Source organism: Stegodyphus dumicola, chromosome 11 (genome assembly GCF_044657685.1).
Source record: "Stegodyphus dumicola isolate Sdum_Otavi_A_Nest chromosome 11, ASM4465768v1".
NCBI classification, from domain to species: Eukaryota; Metazoa; Arthropoda; class Arachnida; order Araneae; family Eresidae; genus Stegodyphus; species Stegodyphus dumicola.
In genome coordinates this window covers 87,801,907-87,820,653 of record NC_140778.1, presented here as the reverse complement: position 1 = coordinate 87,820,653, position 18,747 = coordinate 87,801,907, and the positions used below count along the sequence as shown (strand labels likewise).

The 18,747-nt window shown below is 33.9% G+C and overlaps 1 protein-coding gene across 1 annotated transcript; it reads right to left on the bottom strand.

Annotated features, from left to right (window-relative positions):
- Positions 1 to 1,127: 1,127 nt before the first annotated feature.
- Positions 1,128 to 18,085, bottom strand: LOC118191004 (intracellular coagulation inhibitor 1-like). The gene is made up of 4 exons (XM_085826975.1): positions 18,065 to 18,085; positions 11,414 to 11,730; positions 7,072 to 7,505; positions 1,128 to 1,758 (listed from the first exon to the last, which is right to left on the bottom strand). Exons 2-4 carry the CDS (start codon positions 11,705 to 11,707, stop codon positions 1,215 to 1,217), a joined length of 1,272 nt encoding a protein of 423 aa, XP_085683101.1. The 5' UTR covers positions 11,708 to 11,730; positions 18,065 to 18,085; the 3' UTR covers positions 1,128 to 1,214.
- Positions 18,086 to 18,747: the final 662 nt, after the last annotated feature.

The window sequence follows — 18,747 nt, the reverse complement described above, 5'->3', positions numbered from 1 at the left end:
AATCCCATTTATTGCAGTCATGTACTATTTAGAAGTTATAAAATTAATTTTTACATTAATTTATCCACATTAGAATTCCTAATAAACGACGGACATTATTTGCAAGTTTTGTAATATATTTAAAAAACATATCTTTAGTTCCGATAAACAGGAATAAAGAAGTAGGAATTGACTTATATGTGAAAAACTAGATTAACACCAAGTGTCATCCACTACAAGTTTAAAAAAATGTACTTGAACTTAGTGGATGAATACAAAGTTATTTTATTTACGATTGAAAATTTGAACAAGATTATAGAGAGTGTGAGCTAATAGTGGGAATTTAAAAAAGAAAAGGGAAATGGATTGCTATAAAAATAAGAATTTCTCCAAGTAAATTTTTTAATTTCTTGATAAGCTTCTCACCAAATTTTACACAATTTAGTATTTGGGCATAATTCGAGTCCTACAGTCGAAATATTGAAAAACATGAAATTAAATTTCGTCAATCACCCCAGTGGAACAGAAGATATAGAACTGTCCCTTTTTTTAATACAGAGTGTACATTAATTACTTATTCTTTAGTCTGTATATATAAATGTGAAGCTAATTGTCTGCTTATCTTTCTGCCTATAAACTTTATATTCCTACTTCGATAAAGATCCCGCTAAAAGAACCAAGACTCGGAGAGGAGAACACAATTTTTGAATTACGAATCTACAAACTCCGGGTATTAAACAGAAAACACAAAGTCGCATATTGTGTATATTGAAATTATTTTTTTGGTATATGGAAATTAAATTTCTGAGTTAAAATAATTATACTAATGCAGAAGTCAAACAACAAAAATCAGCGTTACATCAAAATTGAAAATATAACGCTGATTTTTGTTGTTTGACTTCTGAATTAGTAATTGTTCGGCGTGTTATTGTGTCTTAATTATAAGTATACTCTTTAATCGGACAAACGTGGGGTGTTTATAAAATTTGAAGTATCACTAATTTAAGTAGAATAAATGTGCGTTAAATGTTACCGTTTCAAATTAACTTCGAAGCAAATGAATAAAAATTATCCACGAAGCAGTTTATAGTGAATACAATGAATCATTAACAGTAACCTTTTCATGCCAATCTTGAAAAATATCAGTAACTGCTTGATATAAAATTTCATTAACAAATTTTTAAAATCACAAAACTACAGAAATATATAACAGCTCAGTACAGCCATTCGAATACCTATACCCTAATTATTCTTCCCATGAATAAAATCATATCATTTCTGTTATCTATAATGATAATCATGAAAGGTCGGTTCACTATGAAGAGAGGTATACGAAGTGACATAAATGACCTTCTAATGGATTCTAGGTCTGGTGTTTCTAACGCTGCTTCAGTGCCGCATTCCGATATTTCTAGCAAAGTTGAATGCATAATCAGACGGACAAAAACAGATCTATTTCTCATCATACCAGAAAAGTCTGCACGTTCTTGGAAGATCTTTTTGGCACCTGCGGCATGTATGATCCCAGACAGCTCGTTGGAATACTCCAGCTTGACTCTTGGCATCGAGACAATGACCCTTGTCCTGTGCATGTTGCGTCTGATCAACTTTAGAGTCTCTGCTGTTATAGCGCTTTCCAAATTGGGGAGATTATCGTTATGTTTTGGTAACAAAACTAGCATACTTAAATTTTCGTCTTCGTAAGGCAGTTCGAGAATTTTGAAACCTTCCTCCATCTTGTAAGGTAACGTTGCTCTCATATGCATCATTGGTACTTCTCTATTTAAAGAAAAAAAACTAAGTTGTTTCGTTTAAATAGTTGAGAATAACATTTAAAAGATCTGGTACTTGCGTATTATCCCGTCTACCGTGAAAATTGGCTGCCATCCAACCAAGAAATTTGGCAAAAGTTGCGCCAATCGTATTTAATAAACAATCAATATTGGACAACTTTGCGAAAAGCGCTTTCGCAGATTTCTACGTTTTATTAGATGTACCAATTTTACTCGAAGCTGTGTTTAGAAAGATGAGTACAAATGTCCCCCTCGGGTTATTGTTCCAATCTGTTATCGTTTTGTAGGTCGTATTCTTATCGTGCCATTAATCCGTTTTTTTTTCTGGTAGGATTTCATAACTTCCCACACAATGGATCCCCATAACTTCCTAATAGACTGCCTAGACTTCCCTAGAAAATAATTCCGCTGCTTGCTGTTCATTAGAAGGCAGCCCAAATCTGAGCTCTATTTTAATGTAATAAAAAATACAGCAGTAATAGCTAATTTATATTATGTTCATAAAAAGGAACATCCCTACATATAATAAAAGAAAGAGTGTGTGTGTGTGTGTGTGTGTGTGTGTGTGTGTGTGTGTGTGTGTGTGTGTGTGTGTGTGTGTGTGTGTGTGTGTGTGTGTGTGTGTGTGTGTGTGTGTGAGAGAGTCTTTCATTCGCGCTGCGCGTAAGCTAATAGACACACGCCTAGGAAGTTTGATACATAGGTGCATCTAGACAAGAGACAGTGCACCTCGAAGCGATTTTTTCGAAATTAGAATTTTTTTAATTTTATGTTTTGTGACGAAATCGCGTCATTTTGAGACACAATAGGCTATAGGAAAGCGAGATTTTACTCTACGCACTCCATTTCCACATCGTCATGAAACGTAGGCACTTAGCTACATTTCGAACTTAAAACAAATTTCGTGTTTCAATAAATCGATTTAATACGAATTTATTTAACAAAGGGAGCTTAACACCTTTTCAACGGGATTTTTTCTAAAAAAAGTTTATTTTTAAAAATGTATAGCTTATTTTTCTTTGACTTTTGGATACGTTAAACTTTCATCCTTGCGACTGCTTTTACAAAAAGAATTTTGGAAAAATAATAGCTTCTATTTTTACAAAATTTTTTAAATGAAGCTTCAGAGTACACATCTTTAAAAATGTGATTGTGGCAACAATTTTCCGGTCTTATTGTTGATAGATTTTTGGTGAAATCGCCTCATTTTGAATAGTTTCATTCTTTTAGAAATATGGGTTTGGTAACAATTTTTCATCGTATTTCTTATGTCACTGTTTTTAAGAGATTGACATATTTCATTGTCATTTTTTTATATATATAATACATTTTTATTTTGGTAAAGTTGTTTTGCAGAGTAAAATTTTGCGCGGAACTTTTTGTTTCGAGTGTTTTTTCGTTATTTTTTGCTTATTTCACTGTAAGATATTGAAAAGTTTTGCATGATTTTTTTCTTCAACGGAAAGTTGGTTAATTTTTTTATTAGAATAATTAATATTTGTATTAAGGGATATAGCTCATTTCATTGTAATTTTTTTCTCTTGAAAACACAAGATAAAATATCATTAATTATACTTTGCTTTTCAGAATTTTTTGTTTTTGTATTCTTTTATGTTATTTATTGCTCATTTCACGGTTTTTAAGATATTGAAAAGTTTTGAGCGTTTTTTAGGAAACAAAGTTTTTAACCTCCTGTATACCATTTGAGTTCTAAAGATTTTGCAAAGGGAAGTTGGTTAATTTATTTATTAGGATAATAAATATTTGTATTAAGGGGTATTGCTCATTTCATTGTAATTTTGTTATACGTAATAACTTTTTTCCTGAAGTTGTTCTGCAGAGTAAAATTCTATGCAGTTTTTAAATTTAACGTTTGGTGTGCCCTTCAGCCATTTTTCCGGTACATTTAAAAGCCAGACGAAGGCTGGCAGCGAAGCTGTTATTATGTTCATAAAAATGAAAAGATGTTTAAAAAAGAATCAATTGGAGTTACAGCTTAGAGTGGGTTTTTTTAGTTATTCTTATCGGAAACTGGCGCTAAATAGCGGTGCTTAGCAACGGTTTCATGGTAAACGGGATAATACGTAAGTAAATTTTAATCTAAATAATGAGGGAAAATAAAGTGACAGAATTATAGAAAAGGAAATTATCTGTCGCTCAGTTTTAGCTCACCACTAGCCGAGCGAGAAGTCTGCTGAAATTTGGAAATTGAATCGGGTTAAAATCCTGGAGAATACTCCGACTGCCTGAAGTTTCCACAGTCTACATATGTAACGTGAATACGAGACAGCTTCCTTTAGAAAGCTTTCCATGAAAACATCTTTCTTTAGGCAACCTTTCCTTACTTTGTCCTACTCCCTTCGATTTCGTACATTGAAACTAGAATTCTCTAGGTGGGTTTAGTTTTTTATATTTCTTTTCAGATTGATTATGCATAAAAAAAGGAAAGGATTCTGAAAGAGTATAAATCGTCGATTTTAAAACAAATAAGGGCTTTCTGAATTAAACAGTTTCTTTTGAAAGACTAAATATTTATCTTCTAATTAAAAATACACACATAAAATACGCGAAAAATTTGAATATATAAACAGCATTTGATAAGTATTTCTCCCAAACTATTGACTACAAGAATTTTAATTGTAGTTTGTGGTGTTACTTTTAGCTGCTACATTTAAAATGTTCATATATCAATTCAAAAGAGACTGCTTTTCATTTGGTTTGATTTTACGACAAAGCTCACTAGGGCTATGTGCCTAAAGGGACGAATGCCTTCGTTGAGGACCTTTTAATGGAAACTGGTTCGTATACACGTTACTCATGAAGAAAACCAAAAACGCCCATGTAGCTAGCCTGTTCGCCTGGATTCGAACCCAGGTCGGAACTAGAAGTTTTCAGCGATTATACCGCTAGGCCACTGACGGCGATTTGATTTGAAAAACTTGACTTTTGATTCTAGTTCTGCGATTTTGTTTTTCCTTCCTTCACGTTTCAGCAGCCTGTTCGTAAAGAGCACATAAAACTGTTGAACCGAGTAATTTACTTCATGTAACGTATCTAAGAAAGGAGCTGGCTGTATGGGCCCGCTTCGCTTCGCATATGTAAGGCGAATATAACGTATTTCCGTTTTCTAAGAGGGTAGACAAACAGGCCTCATGTGCCTCGTCCATAATGATTAACCCTTAAATGCATGCATTTGCCATTTGGTAACATTCTTAATTATGTAAATCAAATCAAAACACAAATTTTAGCTTACTGCATAGTGTAACCAATTGGATACGCAATCTTTAGGTATATGGTTTTGAAATTTTCAGTGTGGTGGCACCACTACTGGTGTAACGGTTATTATGAGTTGATGTGTAGGGTGTGGACATCATTTGTGTTTATGAATTTTTGACTTTGTTTCTTGCTATTTTGATGCATTCAAAGTTTTAAAATTGTTTGAACAAGTTTATAAGGTATGTATTATTACACAAGTGTTATTACGCATCCTTTTTTTTTTTTTTTTTTTTTTTTTTTCCCCATAATGTAGCCGTTTGTCAACGGTATTTTTTCAAAAATTGGAATAAAAACTTAGTTCAGATTTTTTAGTATTTTCCCCATTATATTTAATATCAATTCTAGTGTATTTTTACTTTAAAAATAAAAAGAAAAATTCATGCATTTAAGGATTAAGCAGTCTACATAAGTATTTATAAATTACATTTTTAATCAGCTGTTCAAAGAGTTATCCATTTTAATGTCTGGCCCACCAGTGACCGAGTGGTAAAGGGGATTCGAACCCGGGTCGTAAGGTTCGGCAGCCAGCCACGCTAACGACTATATCGGTTGGGCGGCGTACCTGTATCAGATACAAAAGTGATGAAAATATGTTGGGAGGGGGTCATGACCCGTTACAAAATTAGTTAGTTGCGAGACGGCTATGTGCCTATTTGTGCTGACTTTAGTTTAAGATGACAGGTGAGAGCGGACCAGAGACCCGGGCGGCTTACATAGACTATTCGATTAGTGCTAGGAGCCCCCAACTGTGTACGACAAGTATAACTCCTCTTCTTCAAAAGCACCACATCGGGAGCTCATTTAGAAATGTTCAAAAGCACATCACGCAAGACAGGGGCTAAGAAATACAAAGGAATGGTAATTACTGAATGTAGACAAATGGTACCTAAACATGACACATTTGAGGCTTGGAAATTGAAGGATGAATATATAATACAGGCACTTATATTAACAGGTAGAACGTCATAATAAGTAAGCATCAAATAAAGCACCTCTAGAGGTAAACACTAAACACTAATTATACAAATACTGTATGCATGTGATATATTGTGGGTAACGTGTTGTCTACATAACGAATACTCAATATACATGCTATACTTAAGGTACGAATTCCAAGGACATTAGTTATTTATATTGTTGGCGCGGAAGATACGATTTATACATGTGTATATAGCATTGGTTCACTCTGTTATTCTAATACGTCAGTTAAAAGAATACTTCCGAACTGTAGACAAAAGACCTAAGCATAAAGCATTTCAACCTAAGTACTGTGAGGTGAACATATAGTACGACACTAAAGGTAACATAAAAGAGGGTGTTAAAACGTGTAAACACACATGTGCACAGCACTGTCAGAAAACGTACAGACTCGACGCAAAAGGCATTAAGGCTTTAGTATGTTAGGCATTAGTATAAAGTATATTACTTTATACTAATAAAGTCTATTTTTACTAATAAATAATCTACCAATAAAGTCTAGTCTTTCGTGTAAAAATGTGTATTAAGTAGTGCTAGAATATTAACAGTAGGTCTTTCATGTAAAAACGTATATTAAATAGTGCTAGAATACTAGCAGCAAGTCTCGTGCAAAAATGTGTATTCAGTAGTGCTAGACTATAAAATACGTATTAAATAGTGCTTATTAGCAGTAGGTCTCATGTAAAAACGTATATTAAATACTGCGCTAGAATGTTAGCTGCAAGTCTTTCAGGTAAAAACGTGTATTAACCAGTGATAGAATATTACAGTAGGTCTTTCGTGTAACAAAATATTAATTACATTCCCTTTAATTCTTACTGAAAAAAGGTTAGGTTCGTATATGTCCAGGCTGGTACACGTTCAAGGATCTGGTAGATTAGTGAAGTATAGCGAAGTACTACTGTATACATTGTCTTTGTACCCATATGTGTCTCCTTTGAAAGATTCTCCAGTTAAGCAAGTTAGAGCTTAACAAAAGTGTATTAAAAAATGTCAAAACAAAGAAAATGCATAAAAGAACGATTCTTAAGAAAATATTACTCACTTTGCCAATCGAAAAAAGCCTCCATTGTTGAAAATTTCTTTACGAGTATTATTAAGTTCGAATTTAGTTTTCCATTTCCCTTTGAAATGTGCAGCACTCAAAATTGCAAACTTTGTATTTGGCGCGATTCTGTTTACAATATGATGAATTTCACCCCTAGTTTTTCTCTTCACCCAGTCGTTAGCGTCGCTCTTAATTTCGGAGCTTTTCGTCTCGAAATCAACTCCTCTGACGGATCCGTTGTATACCTGTTTCATACTGATCTTATAGTCTCTAAAAAGACTTGCCGTTTTGTCTACCAAAAGTGCGTTAGCGTTTGTTAATCGATAGATGTCCGACTTCCACGGGATTTTCTTCAGGAGCTCGTTGAAAGCTGTATGCACTTCGTCGTTGGTTAGGTTTGTTTCTGCAAAGCCCAACATATTTCCCAACTCCTATATAATAGAAGAATAGTAACGCGTTACATGTGTGCATATATTACCGTTTACCGTGAAAGACCGAAATTGGAAAATGTCGGTGAAAAATCGAATATTTAGTTATATTCTTATGCAGTACAGCAGCATGTACAAGGGTCACCACTATATCGCCATTGACAAAAATGGTATAGTCCACATGTACCATCTAGAAAACGTCCACCCATGGGGCACACCAATGCCAAGCTTCGGGCCTTTGAGTTCTAAAAGTAGGTTACATTTTTTAAAACAAGATACAGTAGGCTGCATGAGGTTCGTGGATTTAAAGTACCTGTGCACAGTAAGGTATTTTAACAGGGTACAGGAGAATGGAAATTTGAATAACAAAATAAATGAAATTAACTAAATGCAAAAATTAAGAATACTTAGGGAATACAAAAAATACCTTAAATACTAAAATACAGTGTAGATAGATAAGGGACAGAATGGATTTTTAGCAGGTATTTTGTTGCGTTTTGGGAGGAGTACATTTTTGTGTAGTTGGTACATTGGTATTGTGCATGTTTGTGCTTGTGTTGTCCAAAGTTCTGTTCAGAGTTCACTTAAGTGAACTCTGAACAGAACTTTGGACAACTTTGGACTTGAACTATTAATAGTTCAAGTATATTCTTATGCATTTGGACTATCATCGGTGTACGTCGACAAGCACAGATGGTCGAAACGAAAAACCGGGAAGACAGACAGAAGCGTTGTAAAAGCAAATGTTGGTTTATGTGATTACGGCGAAGTCTCGAGGGCTATCTGCCTAAGGTGAGAGATGCCTTCGTGGAGGACCTCCCAAGGGAAACCGGCTCGTATACACGTTTCACATGGGGAAACCACGAAAACGCCTACGCAGCCAGCCCATTCGCGGGCGAGAACTTCGTATAGGACTACCAGTGTTCAGCGACTTTTATCACTCGCTCGCTAGCGGACCGTAAAAGCAAAGGATTCTTTTTCAATTTAAGGTGTCATGCAAGTTTTAAGTTGCTGCAACAAATAAGATAGTACAAGGTCAATCACATAATTAAGTTTTTTATTAATGTTATTTTCTTTTCTCATTTAGAATGTGCTGTTGGTTTTAAATTCAACAGTTTATTTACATGTGCCGTTTCTCTTACTTTGATATATATACCATAGTATGTTTTAATAATAAAGTATGGTTGAAAAACATAAAAGTATTTTTATTCAACGTTCACCATCAGTGCATGGTGAATGTCGGAATTAAGGATAAGTAAGAAGTAAAGATATTTAGCAAATGCTTCGAACACACACCAACCGACTATGTGAATGCTAATATTCACCGGTGAATGTTGACATTCTCCAGATTTAGGTCATTCACGGTAAAATATATTTATATTCTTCGTAAAATTTATGGGCTATTGATGGAAATATGAATTAACTGGTACTTTTAGAAGGGACATTAAAAACAGTGGGTACAAAAGCATTAATATAAATTACCATGTTTGCCAGTTGATTAATGTCGAAATAAGTCAGATTTATGAAAATTCAAAAGTGATGGAAAAACGGCCTTTTCTATTTAGCAGCAAAACTCAGGTTTATGGTCACCTGTGTTAGAAATGCAAAACTTGCACATTAATTTCCCAGAATTAACCAAGCTGTTCGGTCTTAACGAAACGCAAACCGATGGTCTGAAAGTGCCATTTTCAAATCCTAGGTTTTCACGCATTGCAATTAATTCTCAGTTTTGCGCGTTGCAGAGGTTTGATCCAAAATTCCAGATTTGAAAACAATTGACAAGACAGAATTTTTTTCTTTAAACATTTTAGCAACAAAATAAATTTAAATGAATTTTAAATTTCTTACTGATATATAATATTCATCAAAGCAATAATAATTTCTTAAAGGGAAAAATTAAATTTATGTTTAATTATAACTAAAATTGTTTTATTTCCCCTGCAATTCAGTGCGAGACAAATTTCCAGGAAAAGTTAAAATACTGAAGCACGTGCATTTAACATTGAATGAACGGATATCTCGGTAATTTGTATTTAAATCGAATAAATGTAATTTAACACTATGTTAGCTGTAACGGTAATTCCATTCTTTTTTGCTTTCCAGAAATCTCGAGAAGCAGAAATTACCTGAAATTTCTCGCGACCGATTGAAAGCTATAAAAAGCCTAAAGAGAGCATTCAGTTGAGTGTTTAGTTAGTTGCGTGGTTACTGTTATTGCGAGTTTGGTTCCGCGGGAAATGAGATATCTGAATTAGCTTTCTCCTTTTCTTTGCATTGTGTAGTATTTTAACGTTATTAATAGTTTGAAGTTATTGATTATCTTACGTGATATTGTGAACACTCGGACGAATATCTGACGAAAATTGCAGCGTTCTGTTACATTTCTTTCGATAGGAATAAATTTTATTAAAGTTTTATCAGACTTGTGCATTTAGTCTATTGAGAAACAGTACGCAAGCAACAATATTGCTAAAGTTTAAATTTAATTAGATTTTCTCATCAAAATTTACATTGGATGCCAAGTGGCGCCTCGTTAAAAGGTGGAAAAACCGGAATGTGCAACTGTAAGAATGGAATAATTATAATCCTTCTGATTTATGAAGTTTTGTATTCCTCTTCGAATTAAGTGGACACATTGTATACAGTCGGCCTTTATCTTCGCTACCGTTGGTCGTTGGGCATATACTTAGAAAGATGTTTGAAATGATGCAACGATTCATTTTTTGACATTTTAAGAACTCAGTTTTAGGAAAATCGTGAAAGCTAAACGACGTAGCAGTAGCTTAGTTATTAACTATGTACTGGGGTTTACTACTACTCACATGTCATTTCCTATGAATTTTTTTAAGAATACTTACATTTATTATTTTATGGTATGTAATTGTTTCCCTAAATTGCAGCACTTACATACATTAAGCTGTTTGTTACACCATTTCATGGACGTCAGCTCCTCAGCCCGAGAACACGTAAATTTAATAGTAAGTGACGAACGATATTCTGAAACTGCCGAGCCAATTTCCGACATGGAGGGCCTTATTTTTGCAATTTTTAACACTGCACCTCCAAATGGCTTCTTCCTTAACGAAATTTCATGTTATGGCGAATCAAGTAAAAGACCTCTCTCGCAAAAATGGAATGGCATCCACTTCATTACTTGGCAAATTACAGCTTGATAACGTCATATTCATAAAAAAGTAATGAATATATTTTTAAGTAAACAATGCAAATTCAAAATCTCAAAAATTAATTACATAAGGACACGTGGCGACAGCAAAAATGCAACAGTGTACACACACTATCACTTGTCGAGGAATACGATCCCGCAGCCAGATTTTGGCGAGGTATCTCGGTTGATTGGCGATTCATTGTTGGAGGCCTCTGTAAAAAAGAGGTACCAAAAAAATTAAATCTTAACTTTTGTAAAACTTCTTTAAATGTGAAAATGCCAAAACATTAATATTTACAGCATTTATAACATTTGTGTTAAAAAATACATGTGTATGACCAGTGGTTGCGAAAATAAAGACCAGGTGAGGACTTTTTGGTGCATATCGTTGACTGCCAATCCCACCTACTTATATTTCTCGCCAACATTTACGATTGGAGTCAAGTTATGCCCCGTTACAAGTACAAGTTTCTATAAATATAATGCATATATATATAGATTTTTATAGATTTATATTCATATTTATGATTCACATTTTTATTTAACACATTTACGACTAGATTTCACAAAAAAACATGCAACTAAAAATTAAAAAAAGTGAATGAAAGGTCTCAACTCATTTCAAGGTTTTTATCCTGAATATTCGAAATTCTAAATCAAATTTTTATTTGGTATCCACTGTTAAAATTTTGGTTTCGTAGTCACCCACAAGTAATGGTAAAGTGTGATTTTAATGTAAACTTACTTGTGCCGTTTTACCTCTAGATCCATAATGAAGCATAGCAAAAACCGTGGCGAGAGACAACGGTGAAAAATAGGCATCTTCATTTTTATAATGTGCAAATTTCTTCTGCAAGTTGAAAGCAAAGTCATTGAGGGCGGGAACCAGTTTTTTCATCCTTATCTCAGCTGGTGTCAATGGAACACAGTAGTCTTCACCTTCCTCCTCCTTCTCATCCTCCGAACAAGAATCTTCTCCTTCCTGGGCAAAAACTGCCATCACCAACAGGAAGAACACGCATAACATTTGATACCCCATCTCCGAATTGCTTAAAAGATCAGCTAAGAGACAAAGCGTGAGTTAGAATAAAAAAATCACATAAAATTCAATATTACGCAATGGCTGCCTTTCTGCCAAGCCTTAAGTTCTAATATTGCTATTAAAACAAATAATCAGTCAATAGCAGTTTAAGATGTCTGAATCTTAAATGAAATAGTAAGTTTGATGAATCTTAACTGCAAAGAAGTTAGTGTAAATTAACATACAACGTAAATTTTCACCGAGGTTTTCCAGCGTGGTCGGAAATCCCACCCCATTTATCAACGAATTTTTAAAGGAGGTTAAGTGATCAACAAGGGGTCGACTTGCGGAAGACAGCCAAATATACACCATAATTTATTAGCATCATTAAATTTCCACCGATTACAAAAACTTAATAAAATCGATGACGTTGATACAAAGCTTTATCATGTAGTAAGAATAAAATCGAAATAAATATCAGAAAATTTCACAAAAACTATTTCATATTTTTTAAAATCTATAATTGTTAGTACAAAGGGGTAATTTTCTCAGAAGGACTATTGATTTCGTTTTCGCATTTTGCGTCGATTCACGATAATCGTTGTTTTACTTTTCAAATTGTTGCTACCAAATATTATCGCCCTCTGCATTGTGATGAAACAACTGTACCTAGAGCCATCAAAATTTGAATAACGTAATCTTCCATAGTATATAGCAACACTATACGGGAAAAAAAAATTTTTTTAACTGTAGCGCACTAGACTATCGAAAATTCTAAAGATATGCTCATTTTAAAATTATTTTGCAATGTTGCTGTTGAACTGAATTTTATTTATTAAATATGTTCTTGGCAATTAAATCATAAAGTTAAAACAGAAAACGTTAAAAAATGCCTTTTTGGACGGAATTAAAAATCTGAAACCTTTAAATTTTTTTAAAATATATAATTACTTTATGCTATAATTTGTATTGTTACGAATTTTGTATACATAGCTAATTTTAGTAGAATTATAATTAAAATTGCTTTATTTCCCGGTGCAGTGCAGCACGAGACATATTTTAAGAGAAAGCTACAACGAAAAAGTAAAAATATAAGAGCACCTGCATTTAACATTGAATAAATGGATCTCTTATTTGTATTGAAATAGAATAAATGTAGTTATCTGCAACCATAATTCCATCCTCCTGTTGGTTTCCAGAAATCTCAAGAAGCAAAGAAATTACTAGAAATCGCTCGCGACCGATTGTAAAGCTTTAAAAAGCCGGAGACGTCATTTAGTAGTTGTTACTCAGTTTTTAATAGTTTAAAGTATAACTACTGATTATTGCTGTGTGATATTTTGAACAATTGTGCAAATATTTCGGAGAAAAATTCTAGCATTCTGTTATTTTTCTTTTGATAAGAATGAATTCTATTAATCTCTTATCGGACTTGTGCATTCAATCTGTTACGAACCCGTACGCCCGAAACAGTATATTTGAATTTTATAACAGTTATTTTTATTCCAATGAGCTTTTCCATCGATTCTTGTTTCGAGTTACAGCTCCCTAGCAGAATGAGTTTTTAGAATCGCATTGAATGCAAATGAGTTAGGAATATTTAAGGAAGGTTCAACGTATTTCGAGAGAGAGCTAGGAATGCTGTATAGAGTGTTTGCCCTCGGGCCATGTCTCTCTTGAAGCTGTTACACTCGGCCGTATATTAAGTGTCTTGATATTCGCCTATTAGCTGAAGTTCAAGGAGAACTACGTTAGATAATTCTTTTAGCTTCGGTTAAGTCTCCTAGTTAGTTCTAATTTAGTTCTTGTTCTGAATTTAAGCCCGAGTGGTGGCTTTGTTGTAAGCCCGAGAAAGGGGCCAACTGTTCATCTCATTTTGAGTGAAATAAAGGGTATTTAACCCTTCTTACTTTAGCTATTTGAACTCAACGATAAGTCGCTCAACAGCTCACTAAGTTCCTCGACATTTACTTTAGCCAAAGAGTACGGAACTCTACAAAGTACAATATAAAAAAATTAAGTCATTAAAACACAATGCAAAACTACAGAATCAATTTTGACCAAGATGAATTTAAAATTTGAGCAGGTATCTGTCAAATATTTAAAAGAAATGCATCGGGTCCAGTCATCGCATGAATTAAACTCAAACTTTCTACAGTCTGAATCTGTGATTTTGTTTCTGAAAGCTTGTTTATTTCTTCATAAAATTAAAAATAACAAAAAAGTCTGAAAGGTTTCAGATTTTAAACTACGTCCAAACGGGCTTTTTTTCCAACATTTTGTGTGTTGCATTTATTAAATATCACGTTCTTCGCATTTAAACCATAAAATTCAGTTCAACAGCAGTATCGTAAAATAGTTTTAAAATGAGCATATCTTTAGATTTTCCGATCCAGAGACTCGCACGCTGGGGATAAAAATGTTTTTTCTGTAGAGCGTTGCCACTGCTCGCTTTGAAATCCTCGAGTCTAATCAAAAATTCGTTAAAGTTTTACAAAATATGAAATCGATAATAAAACAAGTTCAAATTTTCAAATTTGGGCTTCCATATGCCCATATTCGTAGCAGGATTACGTCATTCAAAATTCGATGGCTTATGTACCGTTGTTTTATCACAATGCGAGAAATATACACACATTTATGCAGATTTTTCATTATTTAATTTCTTCAAATATAATGCAGGACTTAAATATTCGATGGCAACAGCTTGAAAAGTGAAAGGGACATTTATACTGAACCAACGCAAAATCGCAAAACGAAAACAATAGTCCTTCACAGACAAAGCTTCTTTGGACTAAAAATAATACAAACAGAATGAAAAGAAAATGTCCAACTTGAAAATTAAATTGCAAAACTAATCTTATTCCAGAACACTTAATAGAAAGTTTAGGAATAATCATTTGACCATCACTAAGTTTTCAAATAAATAATTCTCAGAATTGATTAGAGTTAAAACACTTCCGGAGTCAAACTTCAGATTCATGGCGTAGTAAAAGAACAGCCACAACTCTTTCTACTGACTGGACAGAAAATAAAAGTAATCTGAAAGCTGAATTAATAAGCTTTAAAGTAAATTGTGAATTTAGAAATATGAAAGCTTTTAGATTTTATATTAGGTCCGAAGGCGCGTTTTTATCATCGACATACCCATTCGTGTTTCGAGACCGTATGGAGTAGTATTCCTTTGACCTAAAAATATTTAAAAACACAGCATATCTTTAGAATTTCCGATACAGTCTCAGGGCCCACCAGCGGCCGAGCGGTAAAGTCGCTGAACACTGGTAGTTCGGTCCGAAGTTCGAATCCCGCGAACGTGCTGGCTGCATGGGCGTTTCGTGGTTTTCCCCATGTGTAACGTGTATACGAGCCAGTTTTCCTTAGAAAATCCTCCACGAAGGCATCCCTCCCCTTAGGCAAATAGCCCTCGAGGCTTTGCCATAATCACACACACCACACTAATGCAGTCTCCTGCGCTGGAGATAATTTTTTTTTTTTTTTTTTTCCCCGTACAGCGTTGGTCATTGCTCGCTTTGAAATCATTGAGTTTGTTAAACAAAATTTCGTTAAAGATTTACAAAATATGAAAAACTCAATAAAACAAATTCGAAATTTAAAATTCCGACTTCCAGGTGTCAACATTCGTGAGGAGAATTACTTAATGAAAATTTGTCTCTAGGTACCGTTGTTTTTTCATAATGCGAGAAACATTCATACTTTCACGGAAACTCTTCATTACTTAATTTCTTTAACTACAATACCGGGTGATACTATTTGGTGGCAACAATTTGAAAAGTGATTCAGACTTTTATACTGATTCAACGCATAATTTCGTTTTGAGACTAATAGCCCTTCTGGGCTAATGCTCCTTTGGGCTAGAAACAAATTTGATAAACTATTTTTTAAGACACAATAACACGCCGAATAAATACTAATTCAGAAGTCAAACAAAAATCAGCGTTATACCTACAAAATTATTATTCCTCGTATAACTGAAAATTTTGTAGGTATAACGCTGATTTTTGTTGTTTGACTTCTGAATTAGAAACTTTTTTTTTTTTTTTTTTCAAAACTACTATTAATATTCTTAGTTTACTGATAAGTTATTAAGTAGTTATTTCCCCGTTACTGATAACTTATTTTATTTGTTGATTATGTTGTATGCAGTATATTATAAAGAGAAAATGCAACAAGGGCGATGAAAGGAAACCATTCTTTTTAAGGGGTTGAATCTAAGAAAAGTATTGGAAATCTTTCCTTTAGGCTCTAGCATAATCGATAAAATTATATTCAAGGCAAAAATGTTCAAATCTGGCCTCTTAGTTCTCCAGTGTGCTACCTTTTCCAACCATCTGAGTATACTGTAGTGCACTCAGACGGTTGTAAAGTTCTCACAGAAGGGTTAAGCCCAGCAAAATAAAAACATTCTTTTGTTTCTCGGCAAATCCTGCTGCGCACCCACTGGAGCGGAAGGATACGACCAACGTTGTTTTTCCGACGGCTTCCGTCAACTTCGACCAACATTACGAATGTTGCCTATTTTAACCGACGGTCTAGACATTAATGCATAACCGCAGACTTTCCTCGTATAACTGTTCCAGACGAGACAACATAGTGGAATTATTCATATGTAGTTGATTGTGATCAAATTCAAGGGAAGTTAATATAAACATTATGCATAAATGAAACAAACTGCAGTTAAGAAACTGATTCTAGTTCCTTCAAATCAGTTTTAAGAATAATAGTTTTTTTTCCTCGGTATGTCAGTATCTTCAAATCTCCGTTTCGGTGCTTCCTTGGAGCTGCATTACACCTCCATTGTGTGGTTTTTCGCACACTGAATTATTTCTCGTTTCTGAAGAAACTTTATGGCAGATGTTTCATCATTAGGCAGGTCCCGAATTTTCATATTCATGATAAATAGACCGAGACCAAAACTAACCCGAAAGCTTTCAGATTTTATATTACGCCAAGACGGGCATTTTCTTTTCATTTGCAGACCCATACGCGTTTCGAGAAAATTCGGACTAATGCCACATTGTGATAAAAATATTTAAAAACAGCGTATCTTTAGAATTTCTGGTAGACAGTCTCGCACACTAGAGAAAAGAATGTTGCCACTGCTCGCTTTGAAATTGTTAAGCTTTTTTTTTTTAATCAAAAACTCAAATTTTTACAAAATATTAAATAGACAATAAAAGAAATTTCAAATTCGAGGTTCCAGTTGCTCATGTTCTGGTGGTGGACTATGTTATTCAAAATTTGATGAGTATAGGTATCATCGTTTTTATACACTGTGACAAACATGCATAAATTAAAGAAACTAAATAATAAAAAATCTGCACTAAATATAATACACGGTGGTGATATTTGGTGGCAACAGTTCGAAAAATGATTTGGACTTCTAAAGTGGTTCGACACAGAATACCATTTTGAGACCAGTATCCCATTTTGCTAACACTGTAAACAGAAGTGATCGTTTCATTTTTAGAACCGTTCTCTTTGCCAATTTTGCAAAGGCATACTTTTACTTTAAGAAAAAGAGCCATATTAAGACTTTATAATGAGCATTATAACGAAAGTAAATATTGGGGACTTCGTATGAAACAATTTTTGGCGAGTTTAGCAAAACATTTGGCCACTATTCCGGTCAGGATAACAGAACAAGTATCAAATTAACTTTACAAAATTTCTTTTCGATCTACACGTTTACGATTCTACCTCTCATTTCAAAAATACATTTTTCCATTAGGTCCTAAAATATTCAAATAAAATTACGATTTTATCTACTACCTTCTTCAAAAGTAATCTCATGGAAAAAGAGAATTACTAAATTTTTAATGGATTTGTGATTGTTGCATTTCAGTTTATGTCGTAAATACGGAAAGATGCATTTGTGCTTAACCATGCTTAAACATGCAGAACAATGGGTGTTAAACAGACTTAACTTAAATTCAGTTTTGAAGCATTGTTTGAGATACAGTAATTATCTAAGATTGGAAATTTTATTAAATTAACAAGTTATGAAAATTATTTACATTTATGCATCTCACTAATATTAAATCCTTGCCTGTAACTCCCGAACTTAGTTCGGGCAACGCGAATGCGCCAATTTTGGAATACCTGATTCGGGCAAGAAAAAAAAAAATCTGTTTCAATTCCGTGAAGCCCAAACTCAGTTCTTCCAATGCATAATATGCAATTTACCATTTTAACAATAGATCGCGATACTTTCCCGAGAAATGTTTGGCAGTTTCTCGCCATTTGTGTGATTTTTGCAATTGTGCATTTTTTCGCAAATTTCATTCAAACTACATTATGCGTGCAATGTCGGAATCAGACGATGATGAAAAATACTTGTTAAAATACCATACTTACAGAAGAGTACGACTATTGCGAAAGTGACGACAAAAGTGAAGCTCCTTATACTCGTCGTAGTAGTCACCAGATGCTAAACTTACGATCCAGATCCAGTGAAGTTCTTCCATGCCGAAACTGGATGCCACTACGTTTGAATAGCCTTCCTCCAGCCGCTCCAAGATTCTCATTCCAACAACCACAAGTGGGTACAACAATTGACACTTACATTTACTCAAAAACAATATTTTGAATCATTTTTTTTATCACAATTTGAAAACTGATCTGATCTTATATACAAAATTATCATAAACCTCAAAGGAGGTAGTACATCAATGTAGTTAAGCATGTACCGAAAACAACACAAGATGCTTCGGTTAAAGTAGCTTAACAATACTTTACACAGATTAAAACGCCAAGAATCACACTTTGATGCAAAACTTGGAGCTGGACTGTGATTTTATCACAATTTGATTCACACACCATTACGGAAGAGATTAATAGACATACACAGCAATGCATTGAAACCATCTGAAGCCAAAAAGCCGATCAAAAATGCGGGTGTCTACAAATAACTATGAAATGAAAATAATTCTGTTGCTTTCTGTTTTACAGGGTATTCAGATGCCCGATGTCTCAATGTTTTGCTCAAAAAAAGACATGTCTTGAAACCCCATTGTTTCGCAAAGTTATGTCCTACGACA

Bases quoted from the DNA above. Each gene is read 5' to 3' on its own strand.
- LOC118191004 (XM_085826975.1), bottom strand. From the start codon at position 11,707: ATGGGGTATCAAATGTTATGCGTGTTCTTCCTGTTGGTGATGGCAGTT. The intron at 7,506-11,413 runs GTAAGTTTACAT...TCTATTATATAG, and splicing joins CTAGAGGTAAAACGGCACAA to GAGTTGGGAAATATGTTGGG. The intron at 1,759-7,071 runs GTGAGTAATATT...TTCTTTAAATAG, and splicing joins GGCTTTTTTCGATTGGCAAA to AGAAGTACCAATGATGCATA.